General features: G+C 36.2%; 1 protein-coding gene across 1 annotated transcript in view; it reads left to right on the plus strand.

Moving 5' to 3' along the window:
- Positions 1-22,597, plus strand: part of adcyap1r1b (adenylate cyclase activating polypeptide 1b (pituitary) receptor type I) — a 36,621-nt gene extending 14,024 nt beyond the window's left edge. The window contains exons 4-14 of the mRNA XM_060867564.1: positions 11,081-11,191; positions 11,304-11,407; positions 12,156-12,253; positions 12,543-12,675; positions 15,036-15,189; positions 15,272-15,332; positions 15,435-15,504; positions 16,580-16,671; positions 16,771-16,900; positions 17,899-17,940; positions 18,685-22,597. Of these exons, the coding sequence (XP_060723547.1) occupies positions 11,081-11,191; positions 11,304-11,407; positions 12,156-12,253; positions 12,543-12,675; positions 15,036-15,189; positions 15,272-15,332; positions 15,435-15,504; positions 16,580-16,671; positions 16,771-16,900; positions 17,899-17,940; positions 18,685-18,873 (1,184 nt within the window). The 3' untranslated portion in view covers positions 18,874-22,597. The remainder of the gene's footprint in view (positions 1-11,080; positions 11,192-11,303; positions 11,408-12,155; positions 12,254-12,542; positions 12,676-15,035; positions 15,190-15,271; positions 15,333-15,434; positions 15,505-16,579; positions 16,672-16,770; positions 16,901-17,898; positions 17,941-18,684) is intronic.

A 22,597-nucleotide genomic window follows, 5' to 3' on the forward strand; every position in this document is an offset into this window, starting at 1 on the left:
TTGATGATCTGAAACATTAAAGTGTGACAAACATGCAAAACATTAAAAAATCAGGAAGGGGCCAACACTTTTTCACACCACTGTATATATTTGTATTATACTCAGATGTTTACATTTACCTACATCTAAAACTCAGATGTTTACATTTTCCTACATCTCAAACTCATTTAGTTGTTTAAGCGACATCTATTGTACTTCTCACGCACCAAGCAATATATTTGAACGAAATGCAGCTGTTTCATTCTTTTGGCAGATCTGAGCACTATATATAATTGAGCGAGGCTTAAGGCAAATTTTTCATTCAAATCATTTCAATTGATTTAATTGCAGTATATGAGACCCTATAGAGATACAACTGAGACCAGCAGCAAGAACTGGTGAAAGCACTGGAAGTGTTAGAGTCCCATATCACCATGAAGGTGGAAGTTTGAAGGTGATCACCTGCCTTTTTGAAAACTTGAACAATTTGACAGTTTAAATGATCAGTGTTCAGTGTATGGCAAAACAATTTGAGGCTTTTAATCTGAATAACATCCAACTGTGAAGCATGGGGGTGGCAGCATCATGTTGTGAGAGTGTTTTGCTGAAAAAGAGACTGCTGTACTTCCTAAAATAAATCTCATAATTAGAAAAGAGTAAATACTGAACTAGAAATACTGAAGCAACACTTCAAGAGTTAAAGCTCGGTCGCAGCTAGATTTACAAGTGGTACAGTGATCCTAAGCATACCTCCAAAGCTGTAACAAAACAGCTTTCAAGACCACGAAGTTCAAGCTTTCAATTGGCCAGCACAAAGCCACAAACCCTGACCAGAATTTCACAAAAAACGTGTAGCCTGAGCTCAAGGGGGCCTACTGATCCAGGGCTCTCAAGTTTTGAAGACAGGCAAGCGTGACCCCCAATTATTTGTTTAATTTCCATTTATTAAATTGTGTGTGTGTGTGTGTGTGTGAGAGAGAGAGAGAGAGAGAGAGAGAGAGAGAGAGAGAGATTACGACTGGTGTTGTTTATTCTAAGTGTTTGTTGCCTTTTTGGACTCCTTTATCATTTGTAATGTTGCTCCCATTTAAAACAGTTCGGCTCAAGCTCAGCCATTTTTAGGGTCATGATTGAGGACAATGTCCCGTCCAGAGACAAGCTGTTTCGTGTTGAGGTTTTGTTCAAACCGACCATCGAAAATACCCTCTCTAATGAATATGTTTTTTTTTTTCATTGGTTGTTGCATTAACTCATATACAATAGTGCTATTTTCTCTTTGGCTATTGTGTAGCCTCTTTTTTGATTGGCTGATAAGTGTCAGGCTCGACTAAGAACTCCAGGGAAGACGCGCTTGGTTCCTGCCCGGTTCCATAGAGACAGCGGTGTGGACAGATACATTTTGGGCGCTGAGGCTTATTAAATATATGAGAAATAGTCTTTCAATTTATAAAAGTTTTTCTGTGTGAGAAATACAATGTGTGGCGGGAGCGTGACAAAAGACCGAAATGTGTGACTGTCACTCTCAATGCGTGACACTTGACAGCCCTGTGATCTGACTCAGTTATTGCCAATTCTGTCATGTACAATGGGCAAAATCTCCAGCAAAGTATTATAAGTAGCTTGTTGTAGACTACCCAAAGCTTTTGATTCAAGTTAAACAATTAAAAGGCAAAGCCACCAAATACTGTCAAAGTATTGTATGTACTACAACAGGTAGTCATGGTAACCTGGAATTTGTCATGAAAAATTTAATCCGAATGTGTTTGGCCTACAGTAGGTGCATGTAAACCTCTGGCCTCAACTATAATAAGATTATAGATTTAGACCAAATAATATAAATAAAGTTTGTGGAAAAGCTGCTCTGATTGCTCTCTACATTACTCAGATCTCATTTTTATGCTACGTTCATGACTAAGTAGGAACAGGATGGAAGGAAATAGGAAAAGCAATTAGAACAGCCCTGAAGCATGCAATAGCTGAGTCATTAGAGAATAATCCTGCTAAAATTAAGGCCTATTTGCTACTCAAGATGATTGCAAAATGGTTGTGTAAATTCTAATCGAAACCACAGTGATACTCACAGTACAGTCATGACGTCCTGCTTCAAAATGATTCCCATATGGTTACGACTGATTCATGTAAAAAGTAATAAGAAATGAAAGATCCAATTCTTTGAGAGTTTTATCTTCAGTGAACCAGTGAATTGTTTTTGTCAAACAGAATCTATGTGTGGTTTAATGTCTGAAAGATGGTTCAGGAAAATTGGCAAAATCCGTCATTATATGTGATACCTATTACCTTTTAGTAGTTAAAGTTGTATATATGGTACAGTGTGGTTCAGGCTTAATTCTCTCTCCAAATTCTCACAGTAAAATTTGTAAAACACAGTAAAACTTGTGAGTGCTTATTTGTCTATGATACACACAAAAACATAATGTATACGGTATATCGTTTTACTAGCGTTTATAGCAGTAAATACTTTGAAATTTCAACAGCCTGTATCCTACTTCCACTTTTACAATAAACCAGACAATGACCAGCCAACACTTGCTGGGAATTTGTGTAAAGCTGAGAGCATTCTATATAAACACACCAGACAAGTACTGACTCACTCAACAATCAGTTGTAATTGCAATTGCACAATGTTATAAACCAGTTGTTGTTTGTTGTTAACGATTGAACCGATATTTTGTAGAATTTAAAAGCCCACATTGCTAAGAATGTAGTCACAAGTACTCTGTAGCTGTGTACCCGAGTCAGTCGATTACACTAGATATTTAGTAACTATGGCATTCTGTTAAAAGTAAACTAGTACTGAATTAATGTACTGAACTATAGACTTAATTTTAGCTAAAACTAAACACATTATTTCACATAAATCAAACCAAAACATTTTCCTTTTACCACAGTTTTGCATTAGAACGCTGTTCAAGTAAGAAGCCATTAGAGGGATTAAAAAAAGCCTTGAAATGGTCAGTTATTCCAGATTGATATGTTTACTGGGTCATTTGCCATTTTCATCTCATCCCAATTCATTTTGAATGCCACTGGACTAGCCAGTCTCAGAGGTAGGAGATTTCAAAAAAAAAAAAAAAAATTAGGCTAATGAGAAATACTGTACAGAGATGTAAACTCATCTGCCTTAATTTTTGTCACATAAACATTAAAGCACAGTGAAACTCATTTTTTTGCTATTTCCAGCTTTGGAAATTGTGGTCAGACATGATACTGTACCCTTAGAGCAGTGAGAGTTGAGTGTTTTTGCTCATGGGCCTTGAACCTTAAAATCTTCCAAACAACAACCCAAGCTTTAAACGCTTGATCTAACACCATCCCTTTAACAGGAACCTGCTCATTAATGCATTTATTCAATCAGCACAATGCATAAAATCCTGCAGATACAGAAACAGAAATTTTATTTTCACACCAAACAGCAGAACTAAAATAAAGTGTGAGCTCCTTAACTGTGGCGTGGTTGTTGGTACCAGATGGGCTGGTTTGAGTATTTCGGAAACTGCTAATATCCTGGGATTTTCACACACAGCAGTCTCTAGATTTCACAGCGAATGTGAAAAAACAAACAACAACAAAAAATCACTGACTGAGTGATAGTTCGGCTAGTGGAAATGCCTTGTTATTGAGAGGCGTCAGAGGAAACTGGCCCGTTTCAAATAGTTTGAGTTGCCAGGAAACTCATATAATCACTCTTTTCAACTGTGGTCAGTAGAAAAGCATGTCAGCAGAAAACCACATCAGGTTAAACTCCTGTCAGCCAAGAACAAATCTCTGAGGCTATCATAGTCATAGACTCACACAAACTGCACAGTTGAAAAATAGAAAAAAACAAATAATTTGCTCTGCATGATTCTATATATATCACATTGCTGCCATGTGATTGGCTGATCGGTAAACTGGGAAAATGAGCAGTACAGTTGTTCCTATTAAAGTGGACAGAATGTGTACATACTGTGTACATACATTCCTATTTCAGCTTAGACAAAAATTTATAAAAATTTAATGCGGCCTAGGGCTTTTGAGCCACATGCACCAAATTCGGCTATGTTGTAGACCCTGGTCTGAAGTTTGTTGCTATTACTTTTCTAAGCGATACGGGTACCGGTACTTCCGGTACCGGGTCTCAAAATGGCCTTTTTTCCCATAGACTCCCATTATAAACTTTGGAGGTTGAACTATCTACACCAAACTCGGCCAGCTCCTTTAGGGTGATACTCTGAACAAAGGTTTAAATTGGTGTACCGACTGGCCTTCCGGTTGTGCCTCAACCCCGCCCCCAAAATATGCAAAATCCAAAAACTTTTTACAACATGGACATGTGACATATCAGAACACTCAGAACAATGAGGGGAACTTCCGCACAGGTATTCTGATGACGTCACGTGACGTCACGTGATGTCACGTGAAAATAAAAATTTTTGCACAACATGGGCATGTGACATATCAAAACACTCAGCACGATGAAGGGAACTTCCTCAGGAGTATTCGGATGACGTCACATGCTCGTCTAAACTTGCCTCCAAATGTTTTGGCACCCTATCTTTCTGTCCACTTGCCTCCAAAAGTAACACTGACCCTTATGTCCACTCACCTCCAAAAAGCACCGGCCTTTGCGAATACTTGCCTCGTCAAAGCCAACATCAAAGTTTGTCACAACGAACTTTACAAATCTAGTTGCAGAATACATTCTGACACCAGTGAAGTACTGTCAATATTGCAAATGTCTATAAACCTCTGGTTAATTAGAAATCCTGCTTGTAATAAAATGTTTAAAATTTGTGTTTACTTGTGTAAGTGTTTTCTTAAGAAAGCAATATAATGCGCATTTGCACATTTGTGTTTACCTCAGATCATGATAATGGAGTTATCAGAGCTTTATGAGTCTGCAATGCAAAGATGCACAGTTGCGCTTTGATGCTAGCCACACATTTGTGTCTTGTGTAATTAACACAGCTTTGTAGAAAGAAGGCAGGATTTGCGAAATCAGAGTTAATGCCATTTGGGACTGACTAAATGTTCCTGTGGCTTCCAGGAAGCACATGTCACTTTAATGCCCCCCAACACATCTCTGAAGAGCTCAACTATCATACACATACATTTTTTTTTCTTTGCTCTGTTTTATTAATGAATAAATTAATAATGGTTTCCAGTGTATGATAATATGATAACATGATGCGTTACATGCCACTTTCCTTTGGGTTCTTGATATCTACATTCCTGTTTTTATAAATACTGGCCATGTGGACAACAACAGAAACTAATGTGGACAACAATATGGCGTCACTGACAGACACTGAGAGGCAGATGAGATATTGAATTTATATAGAATCAGAAAATTACACATGACAGCCCCTGATTGACATGTCACTTTGTCTCTGTTACGCTTCCTATGCTAAAAGTTTGATAGATGTAAATGGAAGATTCAGGCATAAATTAATGCCCTTATTAGTTTAAGCATTGAGTAAACATAATCTTGTCTCAAACGTAAAAACAGCAGGATTTAATGCTTAGTTGATTGTCAGTACATGAAAGTGTTTGAGGAGAAATATACATCAGTTAAAGACCTGAAATGGGAGCTAAAAGGAGATTTGCTGAATGTGGCTTTGTATAAAAATGATATCTTTATCAAAATACTGTATTGGATATAAACTACCTGGTGTGTGATGCTTCATCAGTGCTGTTTAAGGCATATTAAAGTTGGACGATATTGCTGTTTTGGGCTGAGATTTGTTCCACAGCATTGTTGAATTCTTGATTCTGATTGGTGAGAAGGTTAATTCATTTTTCATAACTGTAGCCCTGACAGTATTACGAATACATCCCCCAGGCTTATAATAATGTCCTGTTTGGATATGTTATTATTTCAGAATAGAATAGTGTGGAAGACATTTTGCTTGATTGAATAATAAACAGATTTAATAACAATCAGATAAATTAAGTCTTGTTATTCATCCATTAACATATATGATGAAGAAGATATTTATTTAATATTTTTGGAATAGACTCAATGACGGTGTCATTGTTTAGTAACGGTCAGAAATGTAAAGTAGTTCCTGTTTTAATCTACAAGAAATTCTTCTGTATGGTCGACTTTGCTGTTTCTCAGTAACATAAAGTGAATTTATTGTACTTAAAGTGAGAAAAGAAGAAAGTCAAGATCAGCAGTTTAGAGCTGTTATGTGATAATAGGAAACAACATGTTTTAGGGACATTTCTATTATTAAATAAATACAAATGTTTAGTAATAATTGGCAAAATGCCATGGCACAGAAGAAATAAAACAAGTTAATAAACTGCATTGTGGTAACAGTTAAATCTTCTCTGTCATTGTTTATTTTCTTACAACAGACATTAACACAAATCTGTTAACAAAAACAGCCTTGGGAAGTAAATCATTAATAAGCATAAATAATGCGTCGTTGCAGTCTTACATCTCTGGTGATTCATAAAGATGAAGGGAAGGGAAGGTAAGGGAAGGGAAGGATAGGAAAGGAAGGGAAAGGAAAGGAAAGGAAAGGAAAGGAAAGGGAAGGAAAGGAAAGGAAAGGAAAGGAAAGGATTAAACAGGATAGAATAGGATAGGATAGGATAGGATAGGATAGGATAGGTAAGGAAAGGAAGGGAAAGGAAAGGATTAAACAGGATAGAATAGGATAGGATAGGATAGGATAGGATAGGTAAGGAAAGGAAGGGAAAGGAAAGGATTAAACAGGATAGAATAGGATAGGATATGAAAGTAAAAGAAAGGAAAGGAAAGGATAGGATAGGATAGGATAGGATAGGATAGAATAGGATAGGATAGGACAGGAAAGGATATCAAAGTAAAGGAAATTGAAGGAAAGGAAAGGAGAAGAAAGGAAAGGAAAGGACTTCTAATGTAGAATTAAGCAAAATAAAACATGCAGAGTATGAGTTTACAAAAAAAAGACATTGGAATATCTGAACTGCCACATTATTATTCATTGAATAATTTCAGTCTTTTCCCCTGCTGTACTTTCACTACATACTTTTGCAGTGGATTTTAGTATAGCAACATTGTCGTTACATGGTGAGAATATGACAAGAATGACTTTGAGATTTGTTTATCTCAAAAGCGATCGATGGAGTCCAGGATGGTTGAAAACTCTTTTGTAGTCTCATTGAGTGTCTCTCTTATTGACTGAGAGCCTTATTGCAAGACTTGTGATATCAACACATTGTGACACCCGCTGGAGAAATGTTCACTTGTTGGCATGAATTGAAATTGACACATGTTTTTACCCATCTACGCTTCTATGCTTTCCTCTTTTTCTTCTGTGGTGTAAAAACAGGTTAATAGAGAGATGAGACAGATGAAGTATGTGTCCCAGAATGTAACTGATAGTTTGAAGACATTTATTAAGCTTTGATTGTCACATAACCTAAATATTTTTTCTATTAAATTAGATTATATAGATTATACAAGGGGGGCACAGTGGCTTAGTGGTTAGCACGTTTACCTCACACCTCCAGGTTTGGGGGTTTGATTCCTGCCTCCGCCTTGTGTGTGTGGAGTTTGCATGTTCTCCCCGTGCCTCGGGGGTTTCCTCCGGGTACTCCGGTTTCCTCCCCCGGTCCAAAGACATGCATGATAGGTTGATTGGCATCTCTGGAAAATTGTCCGCAGTCTGTGAGTGAATGAGTGTGTGTGTGTGCCCTGCGATGGGTTGACACTCCGTCCAGGGTGTATCCTGCCTTGATGCCCGATGACGCCTGAGATAGGCACAGGCTCCCCGTGACCCGAGAATAGTTCGGATAAAGCGGTAGAAAATGAATGAATGAATGGATTATACAAGGCTGCGATGTACAGTATATACTGTATAATTACAGTAATTATGATTACAGTAATAGTTCCTCAGTCTACTTTTTTTTTTTCCGGAGGCTCCTGAAGCGCCAACTGGAGGGAAGGGGGACAAACAGTCCATGGGAAGGGTAGGAGGAGTCTTTAAGAATGCTGCGAGCTGGACGCAGACCGTTTCCTCTAGACGTCCTCAATGGCTGGAAGTAGAGTTCCAGTGATGCGCTGGGCAGTTTTCACCACCCGTTGCAGTGCCTTGTGGTCTGCGGCTGTGCTGTTCCCATACCAGACTGTGATACAGTTGATCAGGATGCTCTTAATCACACAGTGATAAAAGTTGAAGTAAGAAGACAGGTGGTGTTTTTTCAGTGTCCTCAGGAAGAACAGGTGCTGGTGATCTTTCTTGACCAGGCTGGAGGTGTTGGTGGTCTATGACAGGTCCTCTGTTATGTGGATTCCCAGGAACTTGAAGCTGGAGACATGTTAAACTGGCAGCTCTTTGACGTGGATGGGGGCATGCGTGCCTCTTCTCAAGTCCATGATGAGCTCCTTTGTTTTGCTGGTGTTAAGGAGCAGGTTGTTGTCGGCACACCACGGGGCCAGATGCTGTACCTCTTCCCTGTAGGCTGTCTCATCATTGTTGGTGATGAGGGCATACAGTGGTGTCGTCAGCAAACTTGATTATGGAATTAGATCCATGCACAGGCCTGCAGTCGTGAGTGAAAATGGAATAGAGGAATGGGCTCAGTACACAGCCCTGTGATACACCTATGTTAAGGGTGATGGTGGCAGAGTGGATGTTGCTCGACCTGACATGCTGGGATCCGTTGGTCAGATTATGTGACAATTTAATATGTATTAAATGCAAAATGCTTACTGGCAGATTCAGAACAAAACAAATTAACTAAATATAACTGAAACCCAGACACCCTCTAATATAATAATTAATCATTCTTTGCTGTCTTATGAGAATGGGAATGCACATTTATATACAACGGTACATTTCTATCCTATAGAAATAATTTAAAGCCATACATCTAGACTATCAACTCTTCTCTGGCTCAGTGTCACACTATTCCATTTGTCTGCAAATATATACAGTTCAACAATCCTGCCATGTTCAAAAACAGAAAGCCTTTTTGCTTTTGTAATCAGGAGATCATGACAGTGTGACTCTCTGGAGGACAATGACATTAAAGCAGTATTTTTGCACAGATTTTAACTTTTAAAATCTATGGTCTAATATTTTTGATCAGCTGATGACCAGCCTGTTTGAGTTTAAATGCAGTTTTCAATAAATTGCCTACTCTCTATTTTTTGTCTCTCGCTCTCGTTTCTTCTTTTGGCATTTTGAAGAAGTTCTTAAAACCTGGTTAAGATCCACCAGTGCGAAGTCTGAATACTTGTAGATATTGCTCAGTAGAGTGTGTGTGTGTGTATACAAATACAAGTAATAGTGGCCACAAAAAAGTATTTGGATACTTGAGCCATATTTATGTATTTATCACTGCATTAGAAATCGACATCAAACCAAGTAGCTTTAAATTTAAATAAAGAATATAAGAAGCACAATTTTATTGAAGAGCGAAAATAAACTAGACTGTTATGTGTAAAGAAAATAATAGATTGATTTTTATGCACGGAATTTCGAATCAAAAAATGGCAAACTCAATTCTGAACCACACATATTAGTGTGTGTATGTATACAAATAAATGTAATTTTTTAAAAATTAAAATATTACTATTAAAAATAGTAGTGTGTGTGTATACAAATATGTGTATACAAATATTAAATTATTATGTGTGTGTGTGTATACAGTAGTGTGTGTGTGTATACAAATATTACTAGTTTCTGACATCGACTGGAAGAAAGTTTCCCAACTCTTCAATGCAGAATTCTTTCAGCTGTGTGATGTTTGAGGGGTTTCCTGCATGAACAGTCTGTTTAAATCACCACACAAGATCTCTATAGAATTTAGATCTGGGCTTTGTCTTTTTTTATTCCAGAATTCTTTATTTTTTACTGTTCAGACAGTTCTTGGTGGATTTACTGGTATGTTTTTGTCATGTTTCAAGGCCCAGTTGCACTTAAGCTTAAATTTTTTGACAGATGGTCTCACACGTTCCTCAAGCACCTTCTGATACAATGTAGAATTCATAGTGGACTCTATGACGATGAGCCGACCAGGTCCTGCTGCAGCAAATCATCCCCAAACCATAACACTTCCACCTCTATGTTTCACACTTGGTATGAGGTTCTTTTGCTGAAATGCTGCATTTGGTTTACGTCAAACACGCCCTCTGTTATTGTGTCCAGATAATTCAGTTTTAGACTCATCTGTCTAAAGCACATTATTCCAGATGTCTTGGCATTTGTCTCTGTGTTCTTTGGCAAACTTCAGTCTTAAGTTCAAATAAATGTCGTGGTGTTCTTACTTTTTCCTCACAAAAAAAAAAGATTCTTTTTAAAAAATACATTTTATAGATCATTTAAAAAGACCTTTCTTTGCTTTTATTTGTTTAGTTATATTACTTGAATCTTCCAATATTGTTAATATAAAGATAAAATGCCCATATGTTTAACTATTTAAAAGAATAACACAGGATTTCATGTTGTGTCATAATTTTTTCCACATGACTATATATATAATTTTCCATTTGTCTGTCTATATTCGTTATTGCACTAATGGACTGTTACACAAAAAATATCCTCATTTGCACACTTGCTCTTTTTTTGCATTGCTGCTCACCATTGCCTAACTTACCATTGTATATACATATTTTTTTTTATTGTAATAGCCATATATTTTGTTTATAGCACATATCCTTCTGTAAATTTCAGTTTATAGTAATAGCCATCAGTATATTATGTTCATAGTACATATATATTCATCTGTACTGTATATAATGTTCATAGTACAAACACATCTTTAAATTACTGTTTATAGTAATAGCCATATATTTTGTTACAGCACATATTTCAGTTTATAGTAATAGCCATCTGTATATTATGTTCATAGTACATACAAGTCTGTAAATTACTCCTTTATTACCATTTTATTTAATTTATTTAACTCATGTAAACACTGTATATCCTGCACTTGCTGCTATTGCACTCTGGTTAGACCTAAACTGCATTTCGTTGCCTTGTACTTGTTTGTACATGTGTAATGACAATAAAGTTGAATCTAATCTAATCTAATCTAATCTAATCTAATCTAATCTAATCTAATCTAATCTAATATTTACATGTTTTTCTTTTACCTCCAGTGTGTCGCTGGATGTGGGACAATCTGACATGCTGGCAGCCGGCCAGAATAGGTGATATGGTGTGGATGCCCTGCCCTGAACTATTTGAGTTCATGAATGAAGAATATGAAGGTATGTGACATTTGTTATTCACCTCTGCATGTTAAAACAGCCCAGAAATCAGAAATCAATGACCAATTATTTGTTTGATAAAGGTAACAGTTCACTGTACTATGTGTTGTAGAGTTTGGAAAAGTGAGCCGGAACTGTACTGAGGAAGGCTGGTCAGAGATGTTCCCTCATTACGTCGATGTGTGTCCATTTGATGACAATAGAACGAACCCTATGGTAAGCATTATAAAATGCACAAGAGAAGGTTATGCTTTATTACAGTTTAAACAATTGTTTAAACACAAGGACCATATATATTTATGCAGGATAGCGATAACCAGCAATATATCTGTGTGGAACTTATTTATTGCTTGTGCTTAGATTAATGGGAGGCTAAATAAATGGTCATTAGGCCATGATGGTTAAACACTTCCTGTGGATATACCTAAAGGGCAACATGAATAGAAAGAAAAAAGTACAATGCAGTTCTGATCATAATGTATGCTACTCTAATAATAATAATAATAATAATAATAATAATAATAATAATAATATTATTATTATTCTTATTATTCTTATTATTATTCTTATTAATAATAATAATAATAATAATAATAATAATAATAACTGCAACAGCAACAACAACAATAATGATGATAATAACAACATCAATAATATTAATAATAACAATAACAATAACAATAACAATAACAATAATAATAATAATAAAGATCATGTTTTATATCAGTATGTCCTCAAACCTACCCTTGATTGCTTTTTTTTTAACTTATAAAAGAATGTAACTACTTACCATTTAGTTCTACAAATATATCTAACTTTAAATGCGAACCATTCACTTTCCCGTAACTTCTAAAATAAATATATCCCACTTAACTTATATGGTATTTGTAAGTGCTAATTTTGTACTTATACACAGAATTTAAGCTTGTCATTATAACCTGATTTGAAATGGTCTTCCTTTAAGGACAAGTACTATGTGTCTGTGAAAGCTCTGTACACAGTGGGCTACAGCACATCTCTGGTGTCTCTCACCTCGGCTATGGTGATCCTCTGCTGGTTCAGGTGAGAGATCAATAAAGCATCCTGTTAATACAACAGGAAAAAGATACTGTTGGTAGTGTTAACTCATAGTAATACAACTACCGTTACTATAACTACTATTCTATTAATACTAACCTTTACTGCTTCTGTATCTACTATTTACAATCAGCAGCAGCACAATGCTCCAGATGAAGCAGCTCAAAATTTATTGTCATTTACAAAAGATATTACGCTGAATCTGTAATGGAGGCGGTGGTTATATTTAGTTGAACATTCTCCACACATGACTAACTTGTGATTTTCTCCACAGGAAGCTCCACTGCACCAGGAACTTCATCCACATGAATCTCTTTGTGTCTTTTATCCTGAGAGCCATCTCAGTTTTTATTAAAGATGGAGTTCTGTATGCTGAGGAGGACAGCAGTCATTGCTTTACACATACTGTGAGTTATACACGCACATGCACTTTTATTCACTGCCGCTTTAATGTGTCATATAAAACATGTAATACGTGCTGAGATCCTGATAAAAAGCCAATGATGGACAATGCTTTCAGGATTAGATCGGTAAAGCTTTGTCGTTGCTGCTCATAAACCATTCATTCATTCATTCATTTTCTACCGCTTATCCGAACTACCTCGGGTCACGGGGAGCCTGTGCCTATCTCAGGCGTCATCGGGCATCAAGGCAGGATACACCCTGGACAGAGTGCCAACCCATCGCAGGGCACACACACACTCTCATTCACTCACGCAATCACACACTACGGACAATTTTCCAGAGATCCCAATCAATCTACCATGCATGTCTTTGGACCGGGGGAGGAAACCGGAGTACCCGGAGGAAACCCCTGAGGCATGGGGAGAACATGCAAACTCCACACACACAAGGCGGAGGCGGGAATCGAACCCCCAAACCTGGAGGTGTGAGGCGAACGTGCTAACCACTAAGTCACCGTGCCCCCCCGCTCATAAACCAGTTCATGTAAAAAGAAGATTAATACAAACATTGTATCTTAAATCTGTCCAGGATAAAGCGGATAGAGAGTATGCATGTTTGAACAAGTAAACATCCATACAGTGTATTGTTCGCATTTATATTAATTATACATACAACCAGGGCTCTCAAGTTTTGAAGACAGGCAAGAGTGACACCATTTTTAGGGTCATGATTGAGGACAATGTCCCATCCAGAGACAAGCTGTTTTGTGTTGAGGTTTTGTTCAAACCGACCATCGAAAATACCCTCTGGGCATCAGCATTAGAATGTGGAAGCACTAAAACCAGTCATATAATGTCAGACATCATGTGAGAACGAAAATATTCGTTTTTTTATCACCCTTGTATACAGTGATGACCAGTGATCCCCCCCCCCAACCCCCCAAGAAAATTTATGACATAAAACATTCCAAAACTTAATATTTGAATTAAACAAAACATATTAAATTATACAATGTAGTTCTGTTGGTGGCACTCCGTCCAGGGTGTATCCCAATCAGTAGAGTAATCTGTGTAGAATAATCTGCACAGGCTCCCCGTGACCTGAGGTAGTTCGGATAAGTGGTGGAAAATGAGTGAGTGAGTGAGTGAGTGCTGTTGTTTAGTAGCCTTATTTTTCTGAGATTTAATTACACAGAATTTATGATAAATCCATTTATAAAATGTCATAAACCCGGGGCCCCTGGGCACCACCTCAGGCCCTCGAGTTTGAGAACTCACTTGATCTGAGCAGGTGTTGTCAGTGAACAGGCTGTAAAACTGTTGGCTAAGTTACAGACACTCATGCTAGTTATCTGGGAAACATTCTCTAACAGCACTCAACATGTCATTGTTTGAGTCAAACAAGTTGAATTTGTTGTAACATTAAAACAGGAGATCATGACTTACTCTGTGCTCCAAGTGATGCTCGCAGCGTGACACTTGAGAGCCCTGTAAACATTAGTGCAAGAACAAAGTAACTGTACTGTAAATAATAAATAGATTTTAAAGGACTATCAGTTGTGATTTGGTGTAAATCTTTGGTCGCTATTCTGAAAGCAATAGTGACAGTTCGATTGAGGAAAGCTATGTTCATCGTCATGGCATTTGGTAGATGCTCTTATCCAGAGCAACTTACATTTTTATCTCTTTGTATACAACTGAGAAATTGAGGGGGTTAAGGGCCTTGCTCAGGGGCCCAGCAGTGACAGATTGGTGTACCTGGGGTTTGCGCTCAAAACCTTCTAAGCTACAGTATAGTCCAAAGCCTTAATCACCACAGTACCACATCCCCACACATACAGCCATGTTATCACCACAAGTCACCTGGTTGCCATGGCAATAATGTTTATCAAGGATAGTGCATCCTACATTCCGAATCAGTTTTCTGTGCCACAAAAATAAATCATGAATGAACGCAATGAGATTTAGTCTTTGTATATAATATTCATCCGTGTTTATATGCATATATAGCATAAAAGATGAAGGAGAAGCAGTATGAGTCTCTGTGCCATAGATCATGTGCCATCTACTGTCTTCACTTCCATTAGTAGTCGCTGCAAAATTTACCCCTCATTTGTGCATACAGTCAGTATAATAAATTAACATAAATATTAAATTACTTTTTATAATTATTAATTATTTGAGAGCAAGGAGGATGTAAATGCATGAAATGGATGACATATACATATATATGTCAGAAAAAATAAAAATATATATATATATATATATATATATATATATATATATATATATATATATATTTGTCATCCATTTCATGCATTTGCATATATATATATATATATATATATTTTTTTCTGTTGCAGGTGAAGTGTAAGGCAGTAATGGTGTTTTTTCACTACTGTGTTTTATCAAACTACTTCTGGCTGTTCATTGAGGGACTGTACCTCTTTACTCTGCTGGTGGAGACCTTCTTCCCTGAGAGGAGATACTTCTATTGGTACACCATCATCGGCTGGGGTGAGCCTAAACAACCATAACAAAATGACGCTTATTAAATAATAAAAAATGTGTGACTCATTCAGTAAAATCTTTGACCCAGGAACCCCAACGGTGTGTGTGACAATCTGGGCAATGCTTCGTGTGCATTTTGATAACATTGGGTAAGATGTGTGACATCATTTGTATCAAACTTTATAGAAAATGATTGTACCAAAGATAAATATTCATCAGTAATGGTCTGTGTCCATTATTTCATGTTTTAGATGTTGGGACATAAATAACAATGCTGCCATCTGGTGGGTGATAAAGGGACCTGTGCTTGCTTCTATTATGGTATGTAGTGTATTGAAGCCTATATTTATTAATCATCATTGCTGTGGTCATAATTCTTCCTAAGTTGATAATTATTCTGTGGGAATTTTTTTTTGGATTTTTTATTAAAAGCTGATTAAAATAAAATGGCTTATAGAGTGATTGTGTTTGTTTACTTACAGTAGTACAGTACACTAGTAGGGTGGGTTGATGTTTCAGTATAGTGAGACTATAGACAATTTAACATACACTAAATAACCTTTACCTTAAATCTTTTAGTAAAAATGACACTTACATTACAACGTGATTATAAGATAGTAAGGAATTTGCAGTCGTTATTAGAGCTTTATGAGGCATTATCAGAAATTCCTTACAATTCCTACAAAATGACATCACTGATGTGTACTTTTAGAATTAAATATATTGATTTGCTATAAATATTGGCTTCACAGGATGTTTTTTTGGTATTTCAATTTGATTCAATTTATTTGTATAGTGCTTTTAACCATTCACATTGACTCAGGGCAGCTTTACAGGAACATAGAAACAGAAGAGAGAGAAGAAAAAAAAAAAAAAAAAAAAAAATATATATATATATATATATATATATATATATATATATATATACATATATGTGTATATATATATATATATATACACATATATGGTGAGTTTTTCCTCACCACCGTCACCTCAGGCTTAGGGTGATAGAGATAGATGTTAGAGATAAATAGTAATTTCAATTTTAAATTAATAATTTAAAAGTAATTTTAAACTTTAAATGTATGTATTATTTTATGTCTTTTTCTTCTTCTTCTTCTTCTTCTTCTTCTTCTTCTTCTACTTATATATATATACGTATATATACGTAAAATTATTAATTTAAAATTGAAATTACTATTTATCTCTAACATCTATCTCTAATAAAAAAAAGCCTGAGGTTACGGTGGTGAGGAAAAACTCCCTGAGACGATATGAGGAAGAAACCTTGAGAACCAGACTCAGAAGGGAACCTCATCCTCATTTGGGTGACACTGTATGATGATAAATAAAAATGACCCCAAATAACACATACTTTACCTTTTTAACATTTCAGATCAACTTTGTCCTCTTTATCGGTATCATCATAATCCTTGTCCAGAAGTTGCAGTCTCCTGATATAGGAGGCAAAGAATCCAGCATTTACTTGTAAGTGTTACAATATTATTTCACTTTTCATTCAGAGAGCCTTTCATAGTGCCTGTGTATTAGATTACTAACATTATGGAAATATTGTGTAACGGACAGACGCCTTGCTCGCTCCACTCTCCTGCTCATCCCTCTCTTTGGTATCCACTACACTGTGTTTGCTTTCACTCCCGAGGATGTCAGTAAGAGAGAACGGCTCGTGTTTGAACTGGGGCTCGGATCTTTCCAGGTACTGAACCTAATATCTTGTGCCTTATTTGTTTAGATACACTAAAATATTTGCTTAACGTGCCTGCTGTATTTGTAAAGCCTTTAAGTTGAAGCTTGTTCAGCACAATATTTGTGTGGAGTTGCAAAAACTGATGGCTTTTAAATTGTATTATGTACTAAAAATTATGTAGTTAATTATGTATGTTAATTTTATTATTTTTGATGTTTTATAATTTATTATGTACTAAAAACGCTGTGTATTATAATCCCTCCACTGTATAATATATGGCTGAATATATTGTACTATACCAGCAATTATGAATGCTTGAATCTGATTGATCAGGAAGTATTGATTAGTTTTCTATAATAGAATAGATCTGAAGTAATAAAGATCTAATCCAGCAAATTTGCATTAATGCGCTTGTTTGTGCTCATGTTTTTATAGTCAAAAGTATACAATCGTTGATATAGTAAAGGAGTTATGTTTATTGTAGGAGTTTCCAATGTCAGCTCTTTGTAAGGGTCAGTAAGTCAATAGTCTTATTTAAGTAGAGAGAGAGAAATAAAAAAGAGAATAGTGAGTGAACAGCTACAGTATAGCTGCTAAAACAAAAAAGTGATAACATGCGTCATGTCTTCCCGAGGAGCTTCACAGATCAGACCCAAATGCAGGACATTCTCTATACATTTTATTCATGTGAAACATAACAAAAACATAAGAGTTACACAAAATAATCCAAGATAATTACTAATAGATGCCACTGATAAAACAGGGCAGGTATAGATAATAAGGCACAGGTGGGAAAACACATGACCTTGAAACAGGGAAAACACCAACCAGCACTCCCTCTGGTGGTCTGGCAGGGGATTGTCCCAGATGTTCCTGACAATAACAAAAACAAGTTTAACATGTATATATAATAAAAAAAAAAATTATATCTGCCTGGAAGTTTCTGTTGTATAAAAGGAATAAAACTCTTCAGGCTGTTATAGGAAATCGATCTTGTCTTTTGTCAGGGCTTTGTGGTTGCTGTCCTTTACTGCTTCCTCAATGGCGAGGTAAGTATATGTGTAACAATTTCAGTTCTGATTTAAAACGCTGCAGTAATATACATACATTATGTATACATTAGGAATGTGAAATGTATAACTATGACATGTCTATAACATGAAAACAAACCATGATGTGTGTATGGAGTGTAAGAACTTCTTGCCTTATTATTATACTCATACGCAAAATAATGTAGGTTACAAACATCTGAGTTCACACTCATCAGCTATAAAAAAAAACAACATTCAGAACCAGTATAAAATATATAGTTCTTATTAATTGAAAGAATGCTAAAGTTACTGCACTATAGGAGGAATTATACTGCTTTTTTGAGTCAGTGTTGGACAGAATTAGAAACAACCGTGGCTAGCAGTATTGTTAGCACTGGGATCTGTTTCCATGGTAACATTTTCTTGAAGCTTACTGCACTTTCCCAGAGCCCAGCAGGTTTATTAATGTCCAGCCAAGTACTTTTTGCATGAGTTTGGGGTCATGGCTTGGGAAAATGAGATGGAGTGCGAACTGGTGAGGAAGGGAGAGAGAGCGGAGAAGAATAATCAGAAGTAACCTCATATACACCATGAGAGAATAATCTGAAAGAGCTGCTAACTTTTGCTAGCTTGTAATGAATTGTATGCAAATGAGCATAGAGAGATTTCATTACTGGATGTCACTTCCATTCCTGGTAAGATTACGGGCATTACACAAGACCCCGACCATCTTATTTCTGTCTTCCACATTTCTCCTTAAAGGTGCAGTCAGAGGTGAAGAGGAAATGGAGAAGCTGGACGGTGAACCGTTACTTTGCAGTGGACATGAAGCACAGGCACCCGTCGTTGGCGAGCAGTGGTGTAAATGGAGGCACGCAGCTCTCTATCCTCAGCAAAAGCAGCTCGCAGATCCGCATGTCCAGCCTGCAGGCTGAGACTCCAGCCACATGAGCTGCAGTCTCTTACATCCACAGACACACACTGAACTCCTCACACTTAGCACTAATTAGTCCAGTTTCACCTCAGAGACTTGCATTGTGTGGGGCAAACTGCTGCTGGAGGCCATTCATCAGAGCAATCTGCTCCTGAACACACACTATTTCAACACCTTTAATAATCACACGGTCAAGGAGACTAAATTTGGCTCATCCTTTATACAAATGATGGGATTTCTAGAGCCAGGAAAATCTCTTTGGCGTCGTCGTGCCAAATAAATGAAATATTTTGCTCTTATTCATTGTGATGATCCTCAACACAAAGGCTAAATATCCTAAATATGACCTGCCATACACCTGAACTCTCACAAATTTTTATAATCAAGAAAACGTTAACTCTTCCCTCAGACAGATGGGAATGGTTTTGTCCATGATCCATAAGCAAAAAAAAAAAAAACATGGATGGCACAAAGGGAAACACTTGGACCTGCCTATCATTAGACCTTTATAACATCAGTTTTCAAGAAAAGGGATATTTCAACACTGAAACGTTAACACTGAATCTATTTGATTTAATACAAATAGAGGTACAAGAGCTAATAATCTGCAAAAAGTATTTTATTTAGAAATTGTTCATCGTGTTCTTGAACTTCTTTCTCAATGTGCTGGTGAATATGGTCTTTGACTTGCTCTACACCATGCCGTGGTCTCCCTATAAGGGTGAATAATCATTATATTGTACTTCAGTAATGAAATGTTTAGAAAAGGATAATGTTTTTAAAGAAGAAAATAACGAATAGCTGAGAGGATTCATGCTATTTATTCTATTAATTGATGCTGATAGATGTGTGGAACGTTCCAGCGTAACGTTTTTTAAGCACACAGACGACATACTCACGTGCGTCATTGGGATAGTTGTCCGATGAGGTAGTGAAAGAGCATGTTAAAGCTTTTTTTAACTGCAGTTTGACTATCAGTTTAGAACTGTGAATGTATACAGTATGGTTACTGAATTTGGGACCATTTTTTTAACAGAAGATTTTGGTGAAAAACTCTGACCTCTTATTATTTTAGATGAAACAAAAGCAAAACTATTGATAATTCCTGATACAACTAAAACCAATACATTCAAATACTTTAAATTGTATAGATGCGTTTTTTTTTTTTTTTAATGTAATTTTCTAACTAGCCGTCAGTACTGAAAATGTCACTACAGCAAACAACAAGCAAAGCACCTCATGAATTTTGTAGAAACTTGTTTGGCTTATTCTTGTTGTTTGCATGATTATTTTTTTCCATGAATGGTTCAACAGTAAGATCACTATATTGTATATATGTAGTCTTATTCAGCTTCATAAATACAAAGTGAATATTTTGGTCATATTTTTGGTAACACCATTTTTTGGTAGAATTATTCTATTAAATATCTGCTTCCGTTGGTGGTTTTTGAACTTAATATCACAATAGAATGCTATCTTTATCATTTTTCCCAAATATAAAGCAAAATCAATCTATCACATGGCACTTTTGGTACTCCAAAGATAAGTGTTTAGATATTTGACTTTGTAAAGCTGGTTAATGCCGAACTTGTCTTGCAAAAGCTGTGGAAAAAGCTTTGCAGCTGATGTCAATATCAGAGCTCCTCAATTGGGGATGCTGAGAAAGATATTCTTTAATAGTGATGCTCAGAACGTTTATCATGAAAGTGCCTTTTTGCACAAAAGTAAGAATACAATATTGAAACGATAGATAAGATAATCCAGTGTTATTCAACTGCAAATGCATGAAGCTGTGTAACTCTGGGGAAGTACTTTTATTGTACATAAGTATGTCTGTGTTAAAAACCAAGAGGCCTTGAAAAAAAAAAAAAAATTACATTTCGATTTTGTTTCTTAGCCTTCAATTAGACTTTTGACCTTTTCAGATATTTCCTCTGGAAAAAATCTAGAAAAATTGTGTTTTTAATTGAATTGTAGCCGGATTTTGATATTTCCAAATTGAATCGCAAAACATTTTTTTGCTTTTGTATTGCTAGCCATAAAAACATTCCACCTTTGTGTATTATAGAACACTTAGCCTTTTTTCCACGTTATATCAGTGTAATGCCTTGTTTGCAAAAAGAAACTGCAAAGAGAGCCGATATGTGTTTCAACATGAAATGAAACACGAATATAAATTCTACATTTATTTTAAATTTTGAAAAATCACCATTTCATTATATCTGTAAAGTTACAGTAGAGAAGACGGTGTAATGTTTTCTGGTGTTGTCAGCTTCAGTAAAGTGTAGATGTGTTGTGAATGTAGTTCGGTTCAGCACATTTCACATACACTTATAAGTTAGAATGCAAATCACAGCTCACACGTCTTAAAAGGCAACAGTTTGTACTGATATTCGTTATAAACTCTTGTGGTGTTGTACAAGACTAGACTAGAAGACTAAGTGTAGACTCTGTGGCCTTTACAGAACTGAATCCATCTTCATTGATAATCTTCTATCGAATCAGTGCCAAAATGTACGTTATTATTATTCGAAGTTGTGGATCGGCCACAAGCGGAGTGTTACATTACATCTTAAGCAATATGCCATTTTATTTTAAGTCCAAGTCTCATTAATTATATCATGTTCTGATATGAGGTTGTGCCACACGTAACTATTCGCTCTTGGTGTTGATTTGTTCTTTCAGTACATAACAATACATTCCGTTGTTCTATAAAGTAGTTATAGTATCGTGTTAATGAGAAGTGTACCATAGCGGACATGCACTCTGAATGGTTGTGTATGTAACATGCAGTATTGAGTATTGTGCTTCTGGAGCTGTATCTAATAAGTGTTCATTCAACATGGGTAGTTGTGTGATTTTTTTTTTCCCTGTGTTTTTTTTTTGGAAGACAATGTTTGCTATGTAAAGCTTGTGTTATTGCTGCCTGCGATCGTGAAATAGCTGCATGTGTATTGTGTGGTTTTGATGGTTTCTTTACAAACTGGGTGTGTTGATGTTTAACAAGAAAATGGATCTGTCACAATAAATTCACAAGAAGTTAGCACTTACTTGAATACGACTGCAAACGGTTCTGATTATCGCACTGATTTCTTTCATGTTGCCGTCAGACAAGGAACTTCCTTTTCACTGCAAAATCTTTGTAGCCTTTTGTCTGCACTCATTATTGTAGGAATCACCCACACTCACATTAGTATTTCACTAATTATTCAGCATAGCATAGAATCTGTGTCACTAGTTAATGACACTGAGTGCTGATTGTATGAAAACAGGTGTATTGTGTCTGAAGACATTTCTAATCTATTGTCATATTCCACAATACCAGCCGTTTTAAACACGCAGGGTTGATCAAAGAAACCTGTTAATAAGAGCCAATACTGAAAATGTCATATCATCAGCAAAAAAGGGCGCGATTTCTTTTTTTCTGTTTTAATCGAACCTTAACAGCACAGCACATATAAACATTACCAACATCTATTACTAAAATACAGAAATAATTCGTGAATCAGCTCAATGTTTGAGACGCCAGCGACCGAACAATAATTACTGAATGTGAATGCATGACAGAACCCACAGCTGATAATCGTGTTGCTTTTGTGAAAAAACCTTTAGCTTTTTTTTTCATCCTATGTCACTTTTGCTATATAACGTCCTTTAGTTTTGTATATAATGACTTTTAAATTGCAATAAATGTCTCTAAAACTGCCAAAGTGTGTAGTATTATAGACAAACTTGACAGCA

The sequence above is a fragment of the Tachysurus vachellii genome, chromosome 4, assembly GCF_030014155.1.
Source record: "Tachysurus vachellii isolate PV-2020 chromosome 4, HZAU_Pvac_v1, whole genome shotgun sequence".
Lineage (NCBI taxonomy): Eukaryota > Metazoa > Chordata > Actinopteri > Siluriformes > Bagridae > Tachysurus > Tachysurus vachellii.